General features: G+C 41.7%; 3 protein-coding genes across 4 annotated transcripts; 2 read left to right on the forward strand and 1 right to left on the reverse strand.

Annotated features, from left to right (window-relative positions):
• The first annotated feature begins 201 nt into the window (after nucleotides 1-201).
• On the forward strand, nucleotides 202-3,958 carry LOC122575291. The gene is made up of 2 exons (XM_043744054.1): nucleotides 202-336; nucleotides 1,378-3,958. The coding sequence occupies exons 1-2, from the start codon at nucleotides 214-216 to the stop codon at nucleotides 2,911-2,913; spliced, it is 1,659 nt and encodes a 552-aa protein (XP_043599989.1). The 5' UTR covers nucleotides 202-213; the 3' UTR covers nucleotides 2,914-3,958.
• Nucleotides 3,959-4,108: 150 nt separating this feature from the next.
• LOC122575287 (centrosomal protein of 162 kDa-like) lies at nucleotides 4,109-10,676 on the forward strand. 2 transcript variants are annotated; one of them, XM_043744036.1, is made up of 6 exons: nucleotides 4,109-4,294; nucleotides 4,498-4,773; nucleotides 4,867-4,966; nucleotides 5,054-8,622; nucleotides 8,912-9,073; nucleotides 9,155-10,676. In XM_043744036.1, exons 1-6 carry the CDS (start codon nucleotides 4,256-4,258, stop codon nucleotides 9,377-9,379), a joined length of 4,371 nt encoding a protein of 1,456 aa, XP_043599971.1. In that variant the 5' UTR covers nucleotides 4,109-4,255; the 3' UTR covers nucleotides 9,380-10,676. The 2 variants fall into 2 exon arrangements, with proteins under 2 accessions (XP_043599971.1, XP_043599972.1); XM_043744037.1 differs by having other exon boundaries at nucleotides 5,054-8,610.
• A 270-nt stretch (nucleotides 10,677-10,946) lies between these two features.
• On the reverse strand, nucleotides 10,947-14,294 carry LOC122575298 (zinc finger CCCH domain-containing protein 13-like). The gene is given in 5 exon segments (XM_043744071.1): nucleotides 10,947-11,088; nucleotides 11,186-12,226; nucleotides 12,228-13,733; nucleotides 13,934-14,098; nucleotides 14,180-14,294. Coding segments are annotated over 4 exon segments (2,751 nt in total). The 5' UTR covers nucleotide 14,098; nucleotides 14,180-14,294; the 3' UTR covers nucleotides 10,947-11,048.
• Nucleotides 14,295-14,652: the final 358 nt, after the last annotated feature.

Consider the following 14,652-nt stretch of genomic DNA (forward strand, 5'->3'; position numbering starts at 1 on the left):
CGTGACGCAGAATTGTACGCTGGCGGCGGTTGGGCCGCAGAAGAAAGTTCGCGCTCTGCGGGGCTTTTGGGGATTACCCGCGAAGCGCGGTCACAGGGTGCCGCGAAAGCTCTCCTTGAGGCGATCACGACAAGGATAGAAGAGACACGCACGCGGCTCCTCACTCGCCACTCACGACATTCTCCCGGACAAATTAATTCTCCCTATACCGTTATGGAGACCCTCGAATCTAGTCGCGTCTGCCGCCTTTGCGGCAAGCAATCCGGTATCTCGATTAATATTTTTGACAAGAATGAGAACCACGTGAAGAAAATCAACGCCATTCTCCCGATCATGGTACGTGTCACATCACTCTTCTCCCTTCTACATTCGTATCGTTTCGTTATGAATTTCACGTGTACCGTGTAAGTATGTATGTACTTGGCTGCTCTTTCCTGACATCATTCACGCCCCCTCCTAAACCACCTTTTTGCCACAAAATCTATTATCAAAACGCAACAATGTTTCCTTTTAATGAAAATTCATTCGTGTACCAGATGCGCGTATTTTTGCACATATCTTTGTAACTGGTTGGATTACGTTTACTAAAAGTTGACATTTTTCCGTAAATAGGTTTATTGGCTGTATTTATGATACTAAAAGTGAGGTTATTGTTACTTCGCGCCAATGAGCCTCATAAACACTTTTAACGTATTGCATAACTTTAAATCGTAATCGTTTCTTTTAACTCGTTATTATTGATAAAATCGCGAGTTTAAGGCGAACTATTTCGAAGTAGAATTTCTCTTAGATATCGAAAATAGGGAATATTCTTCCGTCGTGGAAATAAATGTTGCTTTAGATTTTCGTCCCAATTAGCTTCTATTAGTTGGAGTACGTGATAATTCAAGAGAATTAAATATAATATATGTTTCGAACTTTGTATAAATACATGTAACTCATATTCCAACGATTTTGACGAGAATACTATTGTACAAATATAGGAAGAAAGATAACCGTACACGTGTTGTTGGGATCGAAATGTTTCCTCATTATATAACCTGTTTTCTTTTTTTCAATAGAGAACGTAACTAATCGTTTGAGCGAAACTTTAAAAATACCTGTACGTTTAATTGCACATTTAAAAATGTTATCTTACGTTTCGTTCCAACAATGTCGTACAGTTCCTTGGCATTTTTATTTCGCGCAAAACGTATTTATGATCTGGTAATTATGATACCGTAAAGAATGGAACGTGGATCCCTTGAATTTTCTCGCCCTTTAACTTCCTCCGCGTATTTGTAGAGCACGTGTAGCGTTGTCCCCCACCTCGTTTCCTATAAGCGACCACGTGAACTTAACAAACACTGGCATTCGCATCGGCTGTGTATCCTGCAGGTGCACGAAATGGACCTGTTGCCGAAGCACATGTGTCATCGGTGCAGTTACAAGCTAGAGGAGTTTCACAAATTCTACATGGACTGTCTGAAGACAGACGCGGGTTTGAAGAATCAGTTGTCATGGATGCGAAAGGAGGACTCGAAGGAGAGAGTCGGTGTGCCGATGGTGCACATAGAGAACATCAAGATCAAAGCAGAGCCACCGGATTACCACCTGTACGACGATAACGACTACATAAATTCGATGAGTTCGGTAACTTATCCGGTGAACAGTGTCCAATCCAATAATATTCCCGATCGTATAACGTATACTTCGTATGCACGTTGCGGCTGTTACTGTGATAAAGCGGACCAAAGTAATCAAACTGTACCTACGAACTACGAGAACGAAATATCGAGATGTAGTAGAATAAACGCCATGAGGCAGGACAACGACGGCTGCGCTAACGTATCGCGAGCAGTGCAGGGGAATTTGTTGGCGCATCAACCGCTCAACGAACGATCAAATTTAGTCAAGCAAAATTTAGTCAGCGAGGTTAAAGATTCGCGAAGAACTACTTTTTCGAATTTCAGCCCATCGACGGATAAGTCTAGTAGCGCGAAAAAAGAAACTTCGAAGGATGTGATAGTACGTAATTTGAGGCCTAGGAAAGCTTCTGTAGATTACGTGGGAATTAGGAAAAAGCTTTCCACCTGTTCGTCATTGAACGATGAGAATAGGTCAACGATCGTGGAGACAAAACTGTCAGCCCCGACGGAATTCGATGTGTCGCAGATTAAGATAGAGAAATTGGATTTCGAAGGACCCGTCTTAAGACCGAGAAAAGGGACCATTGATTACAGAGAACCAATACGGAGGTATTCTAGATCCACGAATAAGAGCCAAAGATCGCAAAGTGATAAGACGAAAGTTCGGAATATTGCAAGCAAATTAAAATTACCGTTGAGAAAGATGCCGAAACGAATGAAAAACAAAGTAAAGTTAGATATAAAGACGGAACAGCTGTCAGATCTGGAGGATCTGGTAATGGAGGGATCGGTGTTATCCCTAACCGATGAGATCGACGCACTGCCTAACAGTTATAACGTAAACGTACGAAACGATAGAGTTAATTGCGATGCACGATTAAACCGTGCGCAGCACACCGATAATTTTAGTATAGCAAATTGGAAACCATTGCGAAATCTACCCAAGGATAAATTCAAGTCGGGGAAAGTCGGTTTGCATCGGATCGGAGGGATAAATTATTCGACCAGATATTTGAGAAGTCAAGATGTTTGTCTGAGAAATGGTAAGATACGGAAACCCGATAGCACGGATGTGTCGATTAAGAAATTACGAAGAAGTTTTCGAAATTTCATGCACAGAAATAAAACGTCTGGTAAAGCTTTAATGAAGGCAATCAGAGGTAGTGTCACGAGCAAAATGTCCGCCGCGATGAAAGTGCTAGATATCAAGCACTACTGCGACGAATGTAACACGAGTTTCGCTAACAAAGAATTATTCAAACTGCACGTGTGCTATGGACATTGATCATTTTACGAAATCGCCGGTAACGTGACATCGCGTAAATTTGTATTTTTTAAGCCTCTTGAGCAGTCGCTCGCGTTACCTGTATTCGTACCAATACGGCCATGATTACATAGATTTTGTTGATAATTGATCATAAATATATATATACAGATACTTTTTCTCTTTCTAATCTTCTAGGGAAGAACATGTACCTATGAAATTATTTTGAGCACACGCTATTGATACGCTAAATATTGTAATACTATTTTTATGAACGAACATGTATACAGTATAAATAATAGTCGATTGTTGATAGGGAAAAAATATAGTAAGGCAATGTTGCGATGTACGCTTAAGAATTTATGCAGATAAAGGATTCACGGATCGCCTTTGTATTTTAAATGAAGATGATATATTATGTATATATATGTATATCTTTTCCATATAGAATATATCATATATGATTTCATATAGAATATATAAATAAATAAATATATATATATATATATACACACACACACACACACACACACACACACACACACACATATTTTAACAGATGTTAGATATTCATATACACGAAATTGTGATATATAGTTGAAAAGATGTTAGGTTCGTATTCATCCTGTATGTTATTAACTCATCTCTTTTTTTATTTCACGCTTTGCTCTTCTAGTGTGATAATCGTTAACATCGATCGAACGAATACGTATGTATATGAACGCAAGTATCATTTTGCGTTATTATTATTATTAGTTATTTGCGTTACTATCGACAACGTGATACTGCTAGTACTGTTAGGAAGAACGATGATTGTTGGATTTGATGCGCGGAATAATCGTGGATAATGTTTAACGCTTTCTGCACTAAAAATGTTACTAAACATGTTTGATTCTATTATTCATTGTTACTGGATATTAAATGCACTCGTCATCCCTTTGTACAGAATTCTTTATTAAATAAGAAATGTTCTCTACAACTGTCTAACAATTTTAACGATTAAAAAGTTGTGCAATCATTGCACAACAATAAAAAAGAAATAAATTCTAAATAGAGAGCAGTAAAACGTATTTTTCTTTTAATTGCTACCCTGTTGTCTCCTTTAACTATTTATTTCATTGTATAATCGTTGCATATTTATCCTCTCTCTCTCTCTCTCTCTCTCCCCCTCTCTCTCTTTTTGACGTTTTGAAATTTAAAAAGTACTTTACGTTATTGGATAGGTGAGGTCGCTACGAGACGACCATCGAGCGAATTAAAATGATCAAACAAACAAAAAGTACGCCAAGTGTCAAACGACTTTGAAAAGATGATTTATTATTTGGATTACATTCTTCAGACGTGTTATTAGTGGAAAATCCGAATGTCTTCGAACCCTCGGAAGTCCCCTCATTATGAGGATGTAAGTGTTTAGAATACTTCTCTCTAGTTATGTTAACCTATTTTCGTCTCCAAAAGACGTTTCACGGTCTACTCGTTTTGGATGATTTATCAGTAAATTCGTGCCAGTTAATGTGATATATTCAAACTGAGAGATTGAAATACGTCAAGTTTTGTATTTACTTGCATTAATTAAGATCGTATGCATTTTTAATTCATCGACAGTTGATCTCGACCGAAGATGATACTCTGGGTACGTCCATTAGCCTTAGCGTAGGTGAAAATTCAATTAGAATAAAAGAAAAACCTAAGGTGGTTGTTAAGAGATCAGAGCCAGAAGATAAGCACGAAGAGGAGAAATGGTGGCTGAAGAAGCCAGATACTTGGCTGGATATTTCTCATGCTGTTCCGATAGACGTGAAAACAAAGCGATCTCCATCCCCTTCCCCAGATGTTAGTTCCTCGATGAAAGAATTTCTTGAAAAGGAGAAGATGTGCAAAGTAAGTACGATTAATGTATCGACCGTAGAATACATATTTATATAACTAATAAGATGTATTTATCTATAATTTGTTCTTTGTTATCCTGCATAGGCTATGCATAAGAGCGAAGTTGAGACGAAAGACAGGGATGATACTTTGTGCGACATTCTGGCTTCTGCTGCATTCGATAAATATCCCTCTGATTTTGAAAGTAAGTATCGAAAGCCAAACAGATGGTGGAATTTTTGTACAATTTTCTAAGTGCAGCTGGATTAGAATTTTTGTTGTTTCGATGCAGATGCGACCGATGAGGATATAGGTAGTATTTTAGAAGAAATGAGCAAGATAGCTGGGGCCCTTAGTCCTAATTCAGCTACGGATCGTTCAAAGTCTCGGAACTCTGCCAAAAATCCTACAGAGGAGGAGAAATCAGTGGAAGAACTGTTAGAGGAGGCTGAGAAACTCGTAAGAAAAAATAGTAATAGTCTATCTAAAAGCGGATCAAAATCTGACACTTTAGTACCTGAGAATATTCCGGAAGATATAGAAAGCTTTAGCAGGGTTAGACAATTAGAAGCTGATATATTTCAACTAATAGAGGAGGAGGTGCACAAAGAGACTGAGAAAATCAAAAAGAGTCCAAAGAATGAAAAGAAGAGAGACGGTAGTCCTGGATTTGAAGTTATATACGAAAATTTGAATGGTCTGAAAGCCCCGAAATCTTTAGAACTTCAGAGAAGAAAATTTGAAGAGCAGAAAGTAGAGGTGTCGAGCAGTTCTGATTTAGACGATCCTATTGAAAGACATTCCAAGTCGGAAGAATTAAAAAGTACAAGAAAGCTGGAGTCGGATAAGGATAACTTGCAGAAAGAAATAACGGATGTAGATAAGGATTTTTTTGAAGACTTGCTGAGAAAGTCCAAGGAGAAAGCGGAGGGTGGTATGTCAGGTAGTTCAAGTTTTGGACAGGAAGATTTTTCCCATTTTTTGAAACTCTTGCAAGGGCAGTCTAATAAAAAGGAACAAGAATCAAAGCAGTTCAATTCAAAGCCTGCAGACGGAAAATTATGCATTTTGGATGGGGGAACCACGAATGACAAAAGTCCTGAATTTCCCGAGAAGGAAATCTCCGACATATTGGAGAAGGAACTACCTCGGGCAAATGAAATTATCGGAACGGAGACGAGCGGCCACAGTGGTGAACAAAAACAATCTCAGAACGTTAATAATGGCGGTAAGAATGAGCGTGAGGAAGTATCTGAGAGAACGGATCAAGTATCTCCTAGAAACGTAGCTGTGACAAAGGATAACAAAAAGGTGCTCAGTCCTAAGGAAGAACTGTATACCGTTGATCTGACACCGAGATTAGAATTATTCGCGGATGCAATACCAAAGTTATTAGCTGAAAAGTCGACGGAAGATACAACGCAGCAAAGCAAAGAACCCACAGACGAATCAAAAGCAGCCGTACATAAAACGATCTCAAGTTCCGAGATTAAATTTAACGTTAATGTTCCAACATGTGAACGTAGCAGTGTAGAACGCAAAGCCGTTCATTCGTTTAGCGCGTCGACTAATAAAACGCAAAAGAAAGAATTAAAGTTTTCCAAGTCTAAGAGTTACGACCAGATTTGTAAGCCATTGTCGGTTAGAAGTTCCGTAGAAAATCTAAGAGTAAGCAAACCTTCGGATGCAGCGAAGAAACCTGGCAACAGTTTGATCAGACGATCGCCAACGTTGAAGCCAACGTTGAAGCCAACGTTGAAGCCAAAATTGCAGCCAAAATTGCAGCCTACGGTTAAACCAATCACGAAAATTCCGCCCAAGACCAAGGGCATAACTTTAAAGCCAAAGAAAAATTCCGTTAAGACTGGTTCCAATCTCGCATTGTCTTCCACGTACAAATCGTACCAAGCTACTAAATCACCGGACAGTCAGGCAAAGACGATGGCCGGCGGTGATACGAAACAACATGCAACGAAAACAAACTGGGAATTATTATGTCGCGAAGAGAGGCATAAGAACGGCCTTTTGAAACAACAGCTGGAGTCAGAAGTGAAAATGCACAAGAATCAAATGGACAGTATGCGTATATCGTTCGAGGAAGAACTGTTCGCGTTAAAGAAGCAAAACATGGTTCTAAAGGCGAAGGTAGACGAGCTTTCGTTAAACGAGAAACGCACAGAATCACAGCCAAAGAAAGATACGAAGATCATGCTTCTAGAGAAGGAACTAGAGAGGCAAGAGGATTTAATCCGGGCTTATGAAACGGAAAACAAAAAGTTGATGCAAGGTACGAAGGGAATGCAAGAAGAAATGAAGCAGCTGCAGAAGCAAAAGAGTACAGCATTAGAGTCTGGTAAGGTACAGGAACTTGCGGATAGAGTTAAGGATCTCGAGGAAGAGACACTGAAACTGAATCTCGAAGTCTCCGAGCTGCGAGACAAGAACGCAGACTACGCCTTGAAGAACGAAGATCTGATTCAACAAAATAGTCTTTTGAACGACGAATTGGAGATGTTTAAGGAACAGTTGAGAACGAAGAACGACTTTATCACGGACCGATTACAAGCAATGACCACGGCAGAGCTGCAACTGAAGAAGCAAGTGGAGGACTTGACGGTGAAACTAAGCTCTAAAGCGGAACAATTACGAATAGTGAAGCAAGAGTTTGATAAGATGCAACAAAACGTTTTGCCGTTGGAGAAAGAATTGTTAGAATTAAGAGTGAAGGAAGGTAATTTGTTGGAGAAACTGCAAATATCTAAGGGTCATGTGGAACGTGAGAAACAGTTAACACAGAAATTGAAGGACCAAGTGATTCTCGATAGCAAGAAGATCACGGACTTGAACAGACAAGTTCGTGAAATGGAGAGGATACTTAAGAGGAAGAATCCTGATTCGGTATCTGCTCTAATATTGACCGCGAATTCTGAACAGGAAAAGGTCGGTGCCGAGAAGGTCAAGCTGTTAGAAGATAGGATCGCGTGCCTGGAAAATGAAATTAAAGCGAAAGATGATTTAGCTCAAGAGAAAATGGTGGAATTCCAGAGGAAGTTCTCGGATATGAGGGAGAAGTATACTAGTCAAGTAATGGAATTGGACGGCAAGCTGTTGGAGGCTAACACGAAGAATCGTAAGATATGCAATGATATGTTTACGCAGACTGCATCGAAACCTGTAGAGAACAAGAGTGTGGAGACTGTTAAGAAGGAGGAGAGGGCAGGCTCATTCGAGAAGGAAGATGTGGGGAAGAAGGACATTGCAAAATCTTCTGTGAAAGGCAGTTTGAAATGTCAGAATTCTAAAGAGGACGCTTATCTGATGGCCACGATACGTGGATTGAAACTGGAACTCGCGAACAAAGATAAAACGATTTCGAAGCTGACGAAAGAATCGCAAGATTTACAAAAGACGAACGCAAGACTGCAGAAGGAGAGAGAGAAATTGTTGAACGATAGAAGATCCGTGAAGGCTATGAACTTTGAGAGGAATCGCGGCATGGTATCGTCGGATTCGAAGCTGCTGACTTTGAGGTCTATCGAAGGGAACGATCAGAATTCGAACGTCTACCAAAATGGCCACGTGTCTGACACAAACGCTCAACGATTGTCCGCTTCCGTACAAAAGCTTTACGATCCCATGCAGTACACCGAGAACGGAGATAGCAATCTGGTGAAGAGATTGGCCGACGAGAATGATATTCTGAAAGAGGAACTAAGCAAGATGAATAAGGATTTCATGGCTTTAAAGAACAAACGGCTTCACGATCTGAACCTCTTGCAAGAGGAACATGAACGCGAGATGGCCGCTTTGTTGAAGGAGTATAGCGTGAAATTCGGAGATTCTAAAGTGGTAAAGTTACAGGTTCGTAGTATTACGTGCAGTGTTTATTTCGCTTTCTCGTTTATTTATTAGGTAGAGTGAGAATATTTATGGGCATTCGTATTTCTACAAACGGCGAAACTTATCTCACTTACTTAACTCGCTTAGAAGGGAAAAATTTCGTCGTGTGTATTTTTTTTTTAGCTTGCGAGAAATGCGTAAAAGTCTGTAGTCTATCCGTTAGATCGGCATGATAAAGCGTTTGCACGTAGTACTCTTGTCATCTTTCTGTGTCCAATCTGATCGATAAAAGGTCCGTTTCTGTTAACAGGGCCAGATAAATACTCAAGTGGCTGTGATATCTCACTTGAAGCAGCAAATTGAGAAGCTTAGAGACTACAAGGAACAGGTGATTGTTCTGAAGGCTGAACGGCAGCATTTGGAGAGTAAAGTGAAAACGTTGAATGAAAAAGTGAAGTACTTATCAACACCGGTATGTAGTAAGAGATAGGCGTTGCACAGCATTCATTTTATGCATCTGTTTGTATCTGTTTTATCGCATGCTCTGTTTCAGAGTACCGAACAGCTACAGCTGTTGCAGGACAAGATAACGATTCTCCAACAACGACACGAAAGCCGCGAGATGACGTTGCAGAGTTTAGTGCGCGATTTGCTAAGAAATAGAACCCAGTGCAAAGACTGTAAAAACGAGAAGGGTAAAAATCGACAATTGTGCTATTTCCGACAAGAGCTCGATCATATTCTTGGAATGCTTCAAGAGATCGCCAATGTTCATTGATTCTAGATGAACTAGATTAGACATGGGTGTAAAGTGGTGCTCATGAAATATCGAGAAATCGACGGATTGCAATTTCTCGGATTCGATATCGGGCATTGTGATAATTCGTATCTTCGTATCCGTACTGAAACGAATCGTAGGTATTTGTTAAGAGAAGCTATCACGTTGTTAGGCACTTTATACATGTGTGAGCGAAAGTACAGCCAAAAAGGTTTGGTCGGTGCTTTTCTTTTTATCGACCTTGCCAGTAACGCGACACGATCAGTCTGTTCGTGATCGCGTCTGCAGTATATTTAGTTATTCTTGCGTCACAAGATACGGATATTTAGTGAGATCATATCGATCCTGGGAAAGCTCGCGCGTAATGATCGACTGCGATCACTGCCAAAGTTAGAAGAAGAAGAAGAAGAAGGAAGGAAGGAAGAAAGAGAGACGGACAAATAACAAAGTTACAGTTTTATCGTAACTTCTCGTCGACGGTTCCTTCTTGCCATTGTGCGTGCATTACGCATGGACAACGTCCACGGTCGGCGTAATAAATAAAACTAATAGTGAAATATCAAATGAGAACATAGAGATATTTTGATCTATATTTACTAAAAGCAGACTTTTTATTTATCTAATAACGTAGGTTTAACGATTGTTGATGAAAGAAAAGAACCTGACTGCTTCCAATTCGGAACTAGCTCTAGCCGTCTACTTGTCCGTCGTTCTGGCATTCGAATAGATAGACCATATAAACGTAGGGGAAACGTTTTGGGAAAACAAGAGATCTCTTCCAAAGTCGCGTAGAAGTTAATTTTTTACACGAGGCTTTTTCAGGATATGCTAAGCGTCGTATTGAATCGTTCGAACAATTGTATTTATTTCCTATTTATATTCACAATCGTTCTTCGCCATCAACGAACCCATCTATAATCACCAAGAGTCGTCCACTTGTATAGTACGTACATTTATATACACTTTAGAGATATTCATTAAACGTTTTAGCAATCACAGTTGACACTTTATGCTCTCGCGACTAACTAAGCACACGCATATCGCACAAATTCGACGTGTCCTAGACGTAACGATGTTAAACGACTTTGTTACAGGATGATCGTAGAATACAATTGTTTGCTTTCGTCTGTTTTGTACCTGTTTTTATCAAATTGTTATAATTACACTGAGTACTACGGTTACTTCTTCAAGACTGGATATTATGTGAAAATCACTGAATTTTTTTATAATTACTTCTAAGCTGTAATGTACAAACCATGAGATTATGACTTTAATAAATCACTTCTCTTCTCATTGACTCTTCTCTACTTGATATTTCTACTTTTTAACTTAATATTTCTTTAGTACGATGTATGCTTGTGCTACTGTACCGTATGCGTGCGATGTGCGATGGGAGAGCCGTTTCAGGAAAATATTCATAGCTAGTACACGGTGTTTGACTTTCGTTCGAACAGTTTATTCAGATAAAATATATCTTTTTAAATACATGCGACACATTTCTGTCTCTATGCAGGTTACTTTTATCAGCTGTACACCAATATACAGTTTTTTCGTCAAGTACATAGCAAGTACATAGTATAAGTATGATGGAAGGAAAAACTACACTAGAACAATGACTAAAAGCAGGTCTTGGAAGTAGCGGATCGTTGTTTTTCCTTAGGATAAGGGTCTACCATATAGTAAATTGCGGTCCCTGTCTCACCAAGTTTCTGTAACAAACGGTCGCATTCTATTAATATCATTAATGTATATTTCTGTTTTAATTAGGCTACCGATACAAACGATACAGATACGCTATTTGCTTACCTAATGAAAGAGCGTTTTCCGTAGAAAATGGATAATCCGTACATCGTACAAAGTCCAATTGTGAGTGCCTGACGGATAATTTCAAATGTAAACGTGTAATTCATGGAGTTTCGTTGTTTTAGGAAGTCCGTGGCGCCTAAAATCTTCATCCTGGGCACGAAATCATTGCCGCGTGCCTGACTTTTCTCTCGTACCGTTAAGGAACGTGCATTGACAGGGATCCTGGAAATCCGTTGTTGAGATCGGTCTCGTCTTCGAACAACGTTTGAATCTTGGATCGATTGGCTTCGAGAACGAGAATCTCTATCCGCAGAGCGAATATCCCTTTCCACGGAGCGAGGTCGTCCGATATCGTTTACAGATCTATCTGGAGAAATTGTCAGGGCTGCGCGTGCTTTGTCAGCGAATCTTTGTCCCTTCTGGCTAGAGCGAATGTCATTTTCAAGACGAGTAAGCATAGTGCCGGTTCCTTGAGATCTATCGGTGTCAAGTGTCTGTCGTACCGATCGTCTCGAGTTCAAGTCTCGCCCATCGATTCTCTGCCCTGTGAGACGACGTTCCACGAGTTGACGATCAGCTCTTTGTTTCATAAGTCGACGATCAGTACCGGTTTCTCCGCGGGTTCGAGATTCGACGGACGTGAATCGCCTTTCCACGGCCAGTCGTCGTCGATCAGTCCTTTGTTCAATGAGTCGTGCGTCGGTTCTTCGTTCCACAAGTTGTCGATCAGCTCTAGCTTCTTCACGACTTTGAGATTCGATAGACGCGGATCGCTTTTCCCTGTGTCGTTGATCGATGTGTCTGGCTTCTTTGCGGAATCGAGATTCGACGGGTGTGAATCGCCTTTCCACGACGAGTCGGACTGCCCTTTGTTCCATGAGACGTCGGTTAGTTCCTCGTTCCATAAGTTGACGATCAGCTCTAGCTTCTTCGAGGTTCTGGGACTCGATAGACGCGGATCGCCTTTCCCTGCGTCGTTGATCTGTGGTACTGGCATCTTTGCGGAATCGAGATTCGACGGGTGTGGATCGCCTTTCCACGACNGAGTCGGTCAGCCCTTTGCTCCATGAGACGTCGGTTAGTACCTCGTTCCAATTGTTGGCGATCAGTTCTAGCTTCTTGACGACTTTGAGATTCGATAGACGCGGATCGCCTTTCCCTGCGTCGTTGATCGGTGGTTCTGGCTTCTTTGCGGAATCGAGATTCAACGGGTGTGGATCGCCTTTCCAAGACGAGTCGGACTGCCCTTTGTTCCATGAGACGTCGGTTAGTTCCTCGTTCCATAAGTTGACGATCAGCTCTAGCTTCTTCGAGGTTCTGGGATTCGATAGACGCGGATCGCCTTTCCCTGCGTGGTTGATCGGTGGTCCTGGCTTCTTTGCGAATTCGAGATTCGACGGATGTGGATCGCCTTTCCACGACGAGTCGGCCGGCTCTTTGTTCCATCGGACGTCGGTCGGTTCTTCGTTCCACGAGTCGACGTTCAGCTGTTTGGTCTGCAAGACGACGGTGAACCCTTTCTTCGCTAAGTCTACGATCTACACGTTGACGAACGATACGATTATCTCTCCGTTCCACGAGTCTGGGATCGGCTCTACCTTCTACATGGTTTTCAGATTCGACGGATGCAGATCGCCTTTCTGAGTTTCTTCTAGAATCCACGAATGACCGACGTTCCGATCTTCGATCGTTGAACAAACTCCTGACTCGTCGTTCCTTCAAGTAATTGCTGGTAATTTCAGATGCCCTGACGGGAGAAGATTCGCGTCGTTCGCGAGCCAAGTTCAGTCTGTTGTTTCTCTCTCGATCGAAATTGTCTACGGAACGTCTTAACGATGTAACGAGAGAGTGTCGTCGTTCGTTTGTCCCCGCATTCGCACGACGATCCGATCGACTAACCCTTTGTCGTTCGTCAGTCGCTTCGCGTTGTTCCATTCTGGTAAAAAGTCTGTGGTCTCGATCGAGTCTAGAGTCGCGTCTGATCGTCGTTTGGATACGATTTCGTCTATCCACGTTCATCGGAGATCGCTCGTTCCTTTCGCGACGGGAATCGGCGGTGGAAGTCAGTCGTTCCATAGAGCGTACAAGGTTTTCACGTTCTCGAGAATCAATTACTCGCCTATTTACTTGACGACGCCTATCGGTGTCGGCGGACCTTTCGAGCAATCTTCGTTCAGCAAGATCCTGCGTAGTTCTGGAGTCGAACGATCGAGCGATCTGCAGTCGTATTGCAGAATCGGATACGCGTCTTGTACGATCTTGGATTCTATGTCTGGATTCCACAGCACGTCTAGAATCGTATTCGATGTTGCTTCTCTGTCTGGCCAGTCTCTCCGTTGCGCTCGTAAAGTCAGCTCGAGTTTGAGACCGTATCCTGGAGGCACGGTCTAAGCTTCGAGATCGGGACATTCTGAGATCGGTTGGTACGAGGGAAATTCTGGAGTTTCTGGTTTGCTTGGTCGTCCTCGAAATCCTGGTCTGGTTTTGCTCGAAATTCGAGCAAGAAGGCATCTTGGTGAAAGGGCTCAGGTTCGGGCAGGCATCCACTCTGCGAGGAAGACGACAGATTTGGCGTAGTGTGTTTTACGATTCTAATAAGTTCTAAGATTCGAATAAACTAAATTCGAAATTTCTAATAAATTAAATTCCAAATCTAACGAGGTAAAAATCGAATAAGCTAATAAATAGTAATTTATCTGATACGATAAATTCTGGATTTTTCAAAAATTCTAGTAAGCGAAACGTTACTCGTGAGGAGCTTGATGTTTCAATTCAGGTCCCGCCAGGCTTCCCGCTCGGCCTTCCTTATCCCTGGAGACCAGACCTAGCGTCAGGCAGGCGAGGGACACCACCAGAAGGCCGACATACTGCCAAGCTCGTACTGGCAGTGCAACGTACCTCGTACGCCGCATTCTTAACGTCAAAAGAAATTTGTCAACTTTAAAGAGGTTTCAAACACCCTTGTACTTGCAATTTTATCTACATCCTACTTACTTGACTCTTGTTTTCGTAGTAGCTGGTTGGTACTGCTGGTTCGTACGAACTTTTCGTTTGGAGAAGCGTGCAAAGTCTTCTTCGGAGGATTCCTCGTATTCTTCCTTAGAGAGCTCCAGAGAGCTACTGATGTCCTGTGTCCCAAGGAGCCGAGCTTTTATACTCGCAGAAATCCGCCACAATTCGATATCGGTCCAATTCAATGCTTATCAGCACCGACCACATGGGACCTCGTGGGATATGGGTATCCCGATAGGTGAAAATCACCGTGAATGAAATCGGGTCGAGAACTATTGCAAACGCCTCGGTAATTGGTTAACCATCTAGAAAATTGCGAGCCCGGACACCTGCGTGGTAGCTGATATATCGGTTACCCGGTTGCCTCGTGGCTGAGCTTCAAAGCGTTCGCTACATCGATCACCAACAGTTTGAATCTCTCTTTACTCTAGCGAAATGTAGCCGGACTAAGTGAC

This window comes from Bombus pyrosoma, linkage group LG14 (assembly GCF_014825855.1).
Source record: "Bombus pyrosoma isolate SC7728 linkage group LG14, ASM1482585v1, whole genome shotgun sequence".
NCBI classification, from domain to species: domain Eukaryota; kingdom Metazoa; phylum Arthropoda; class Insecta; order Hymenoptera; family Apidae; genus Bombus; species Bombus pyrosoma.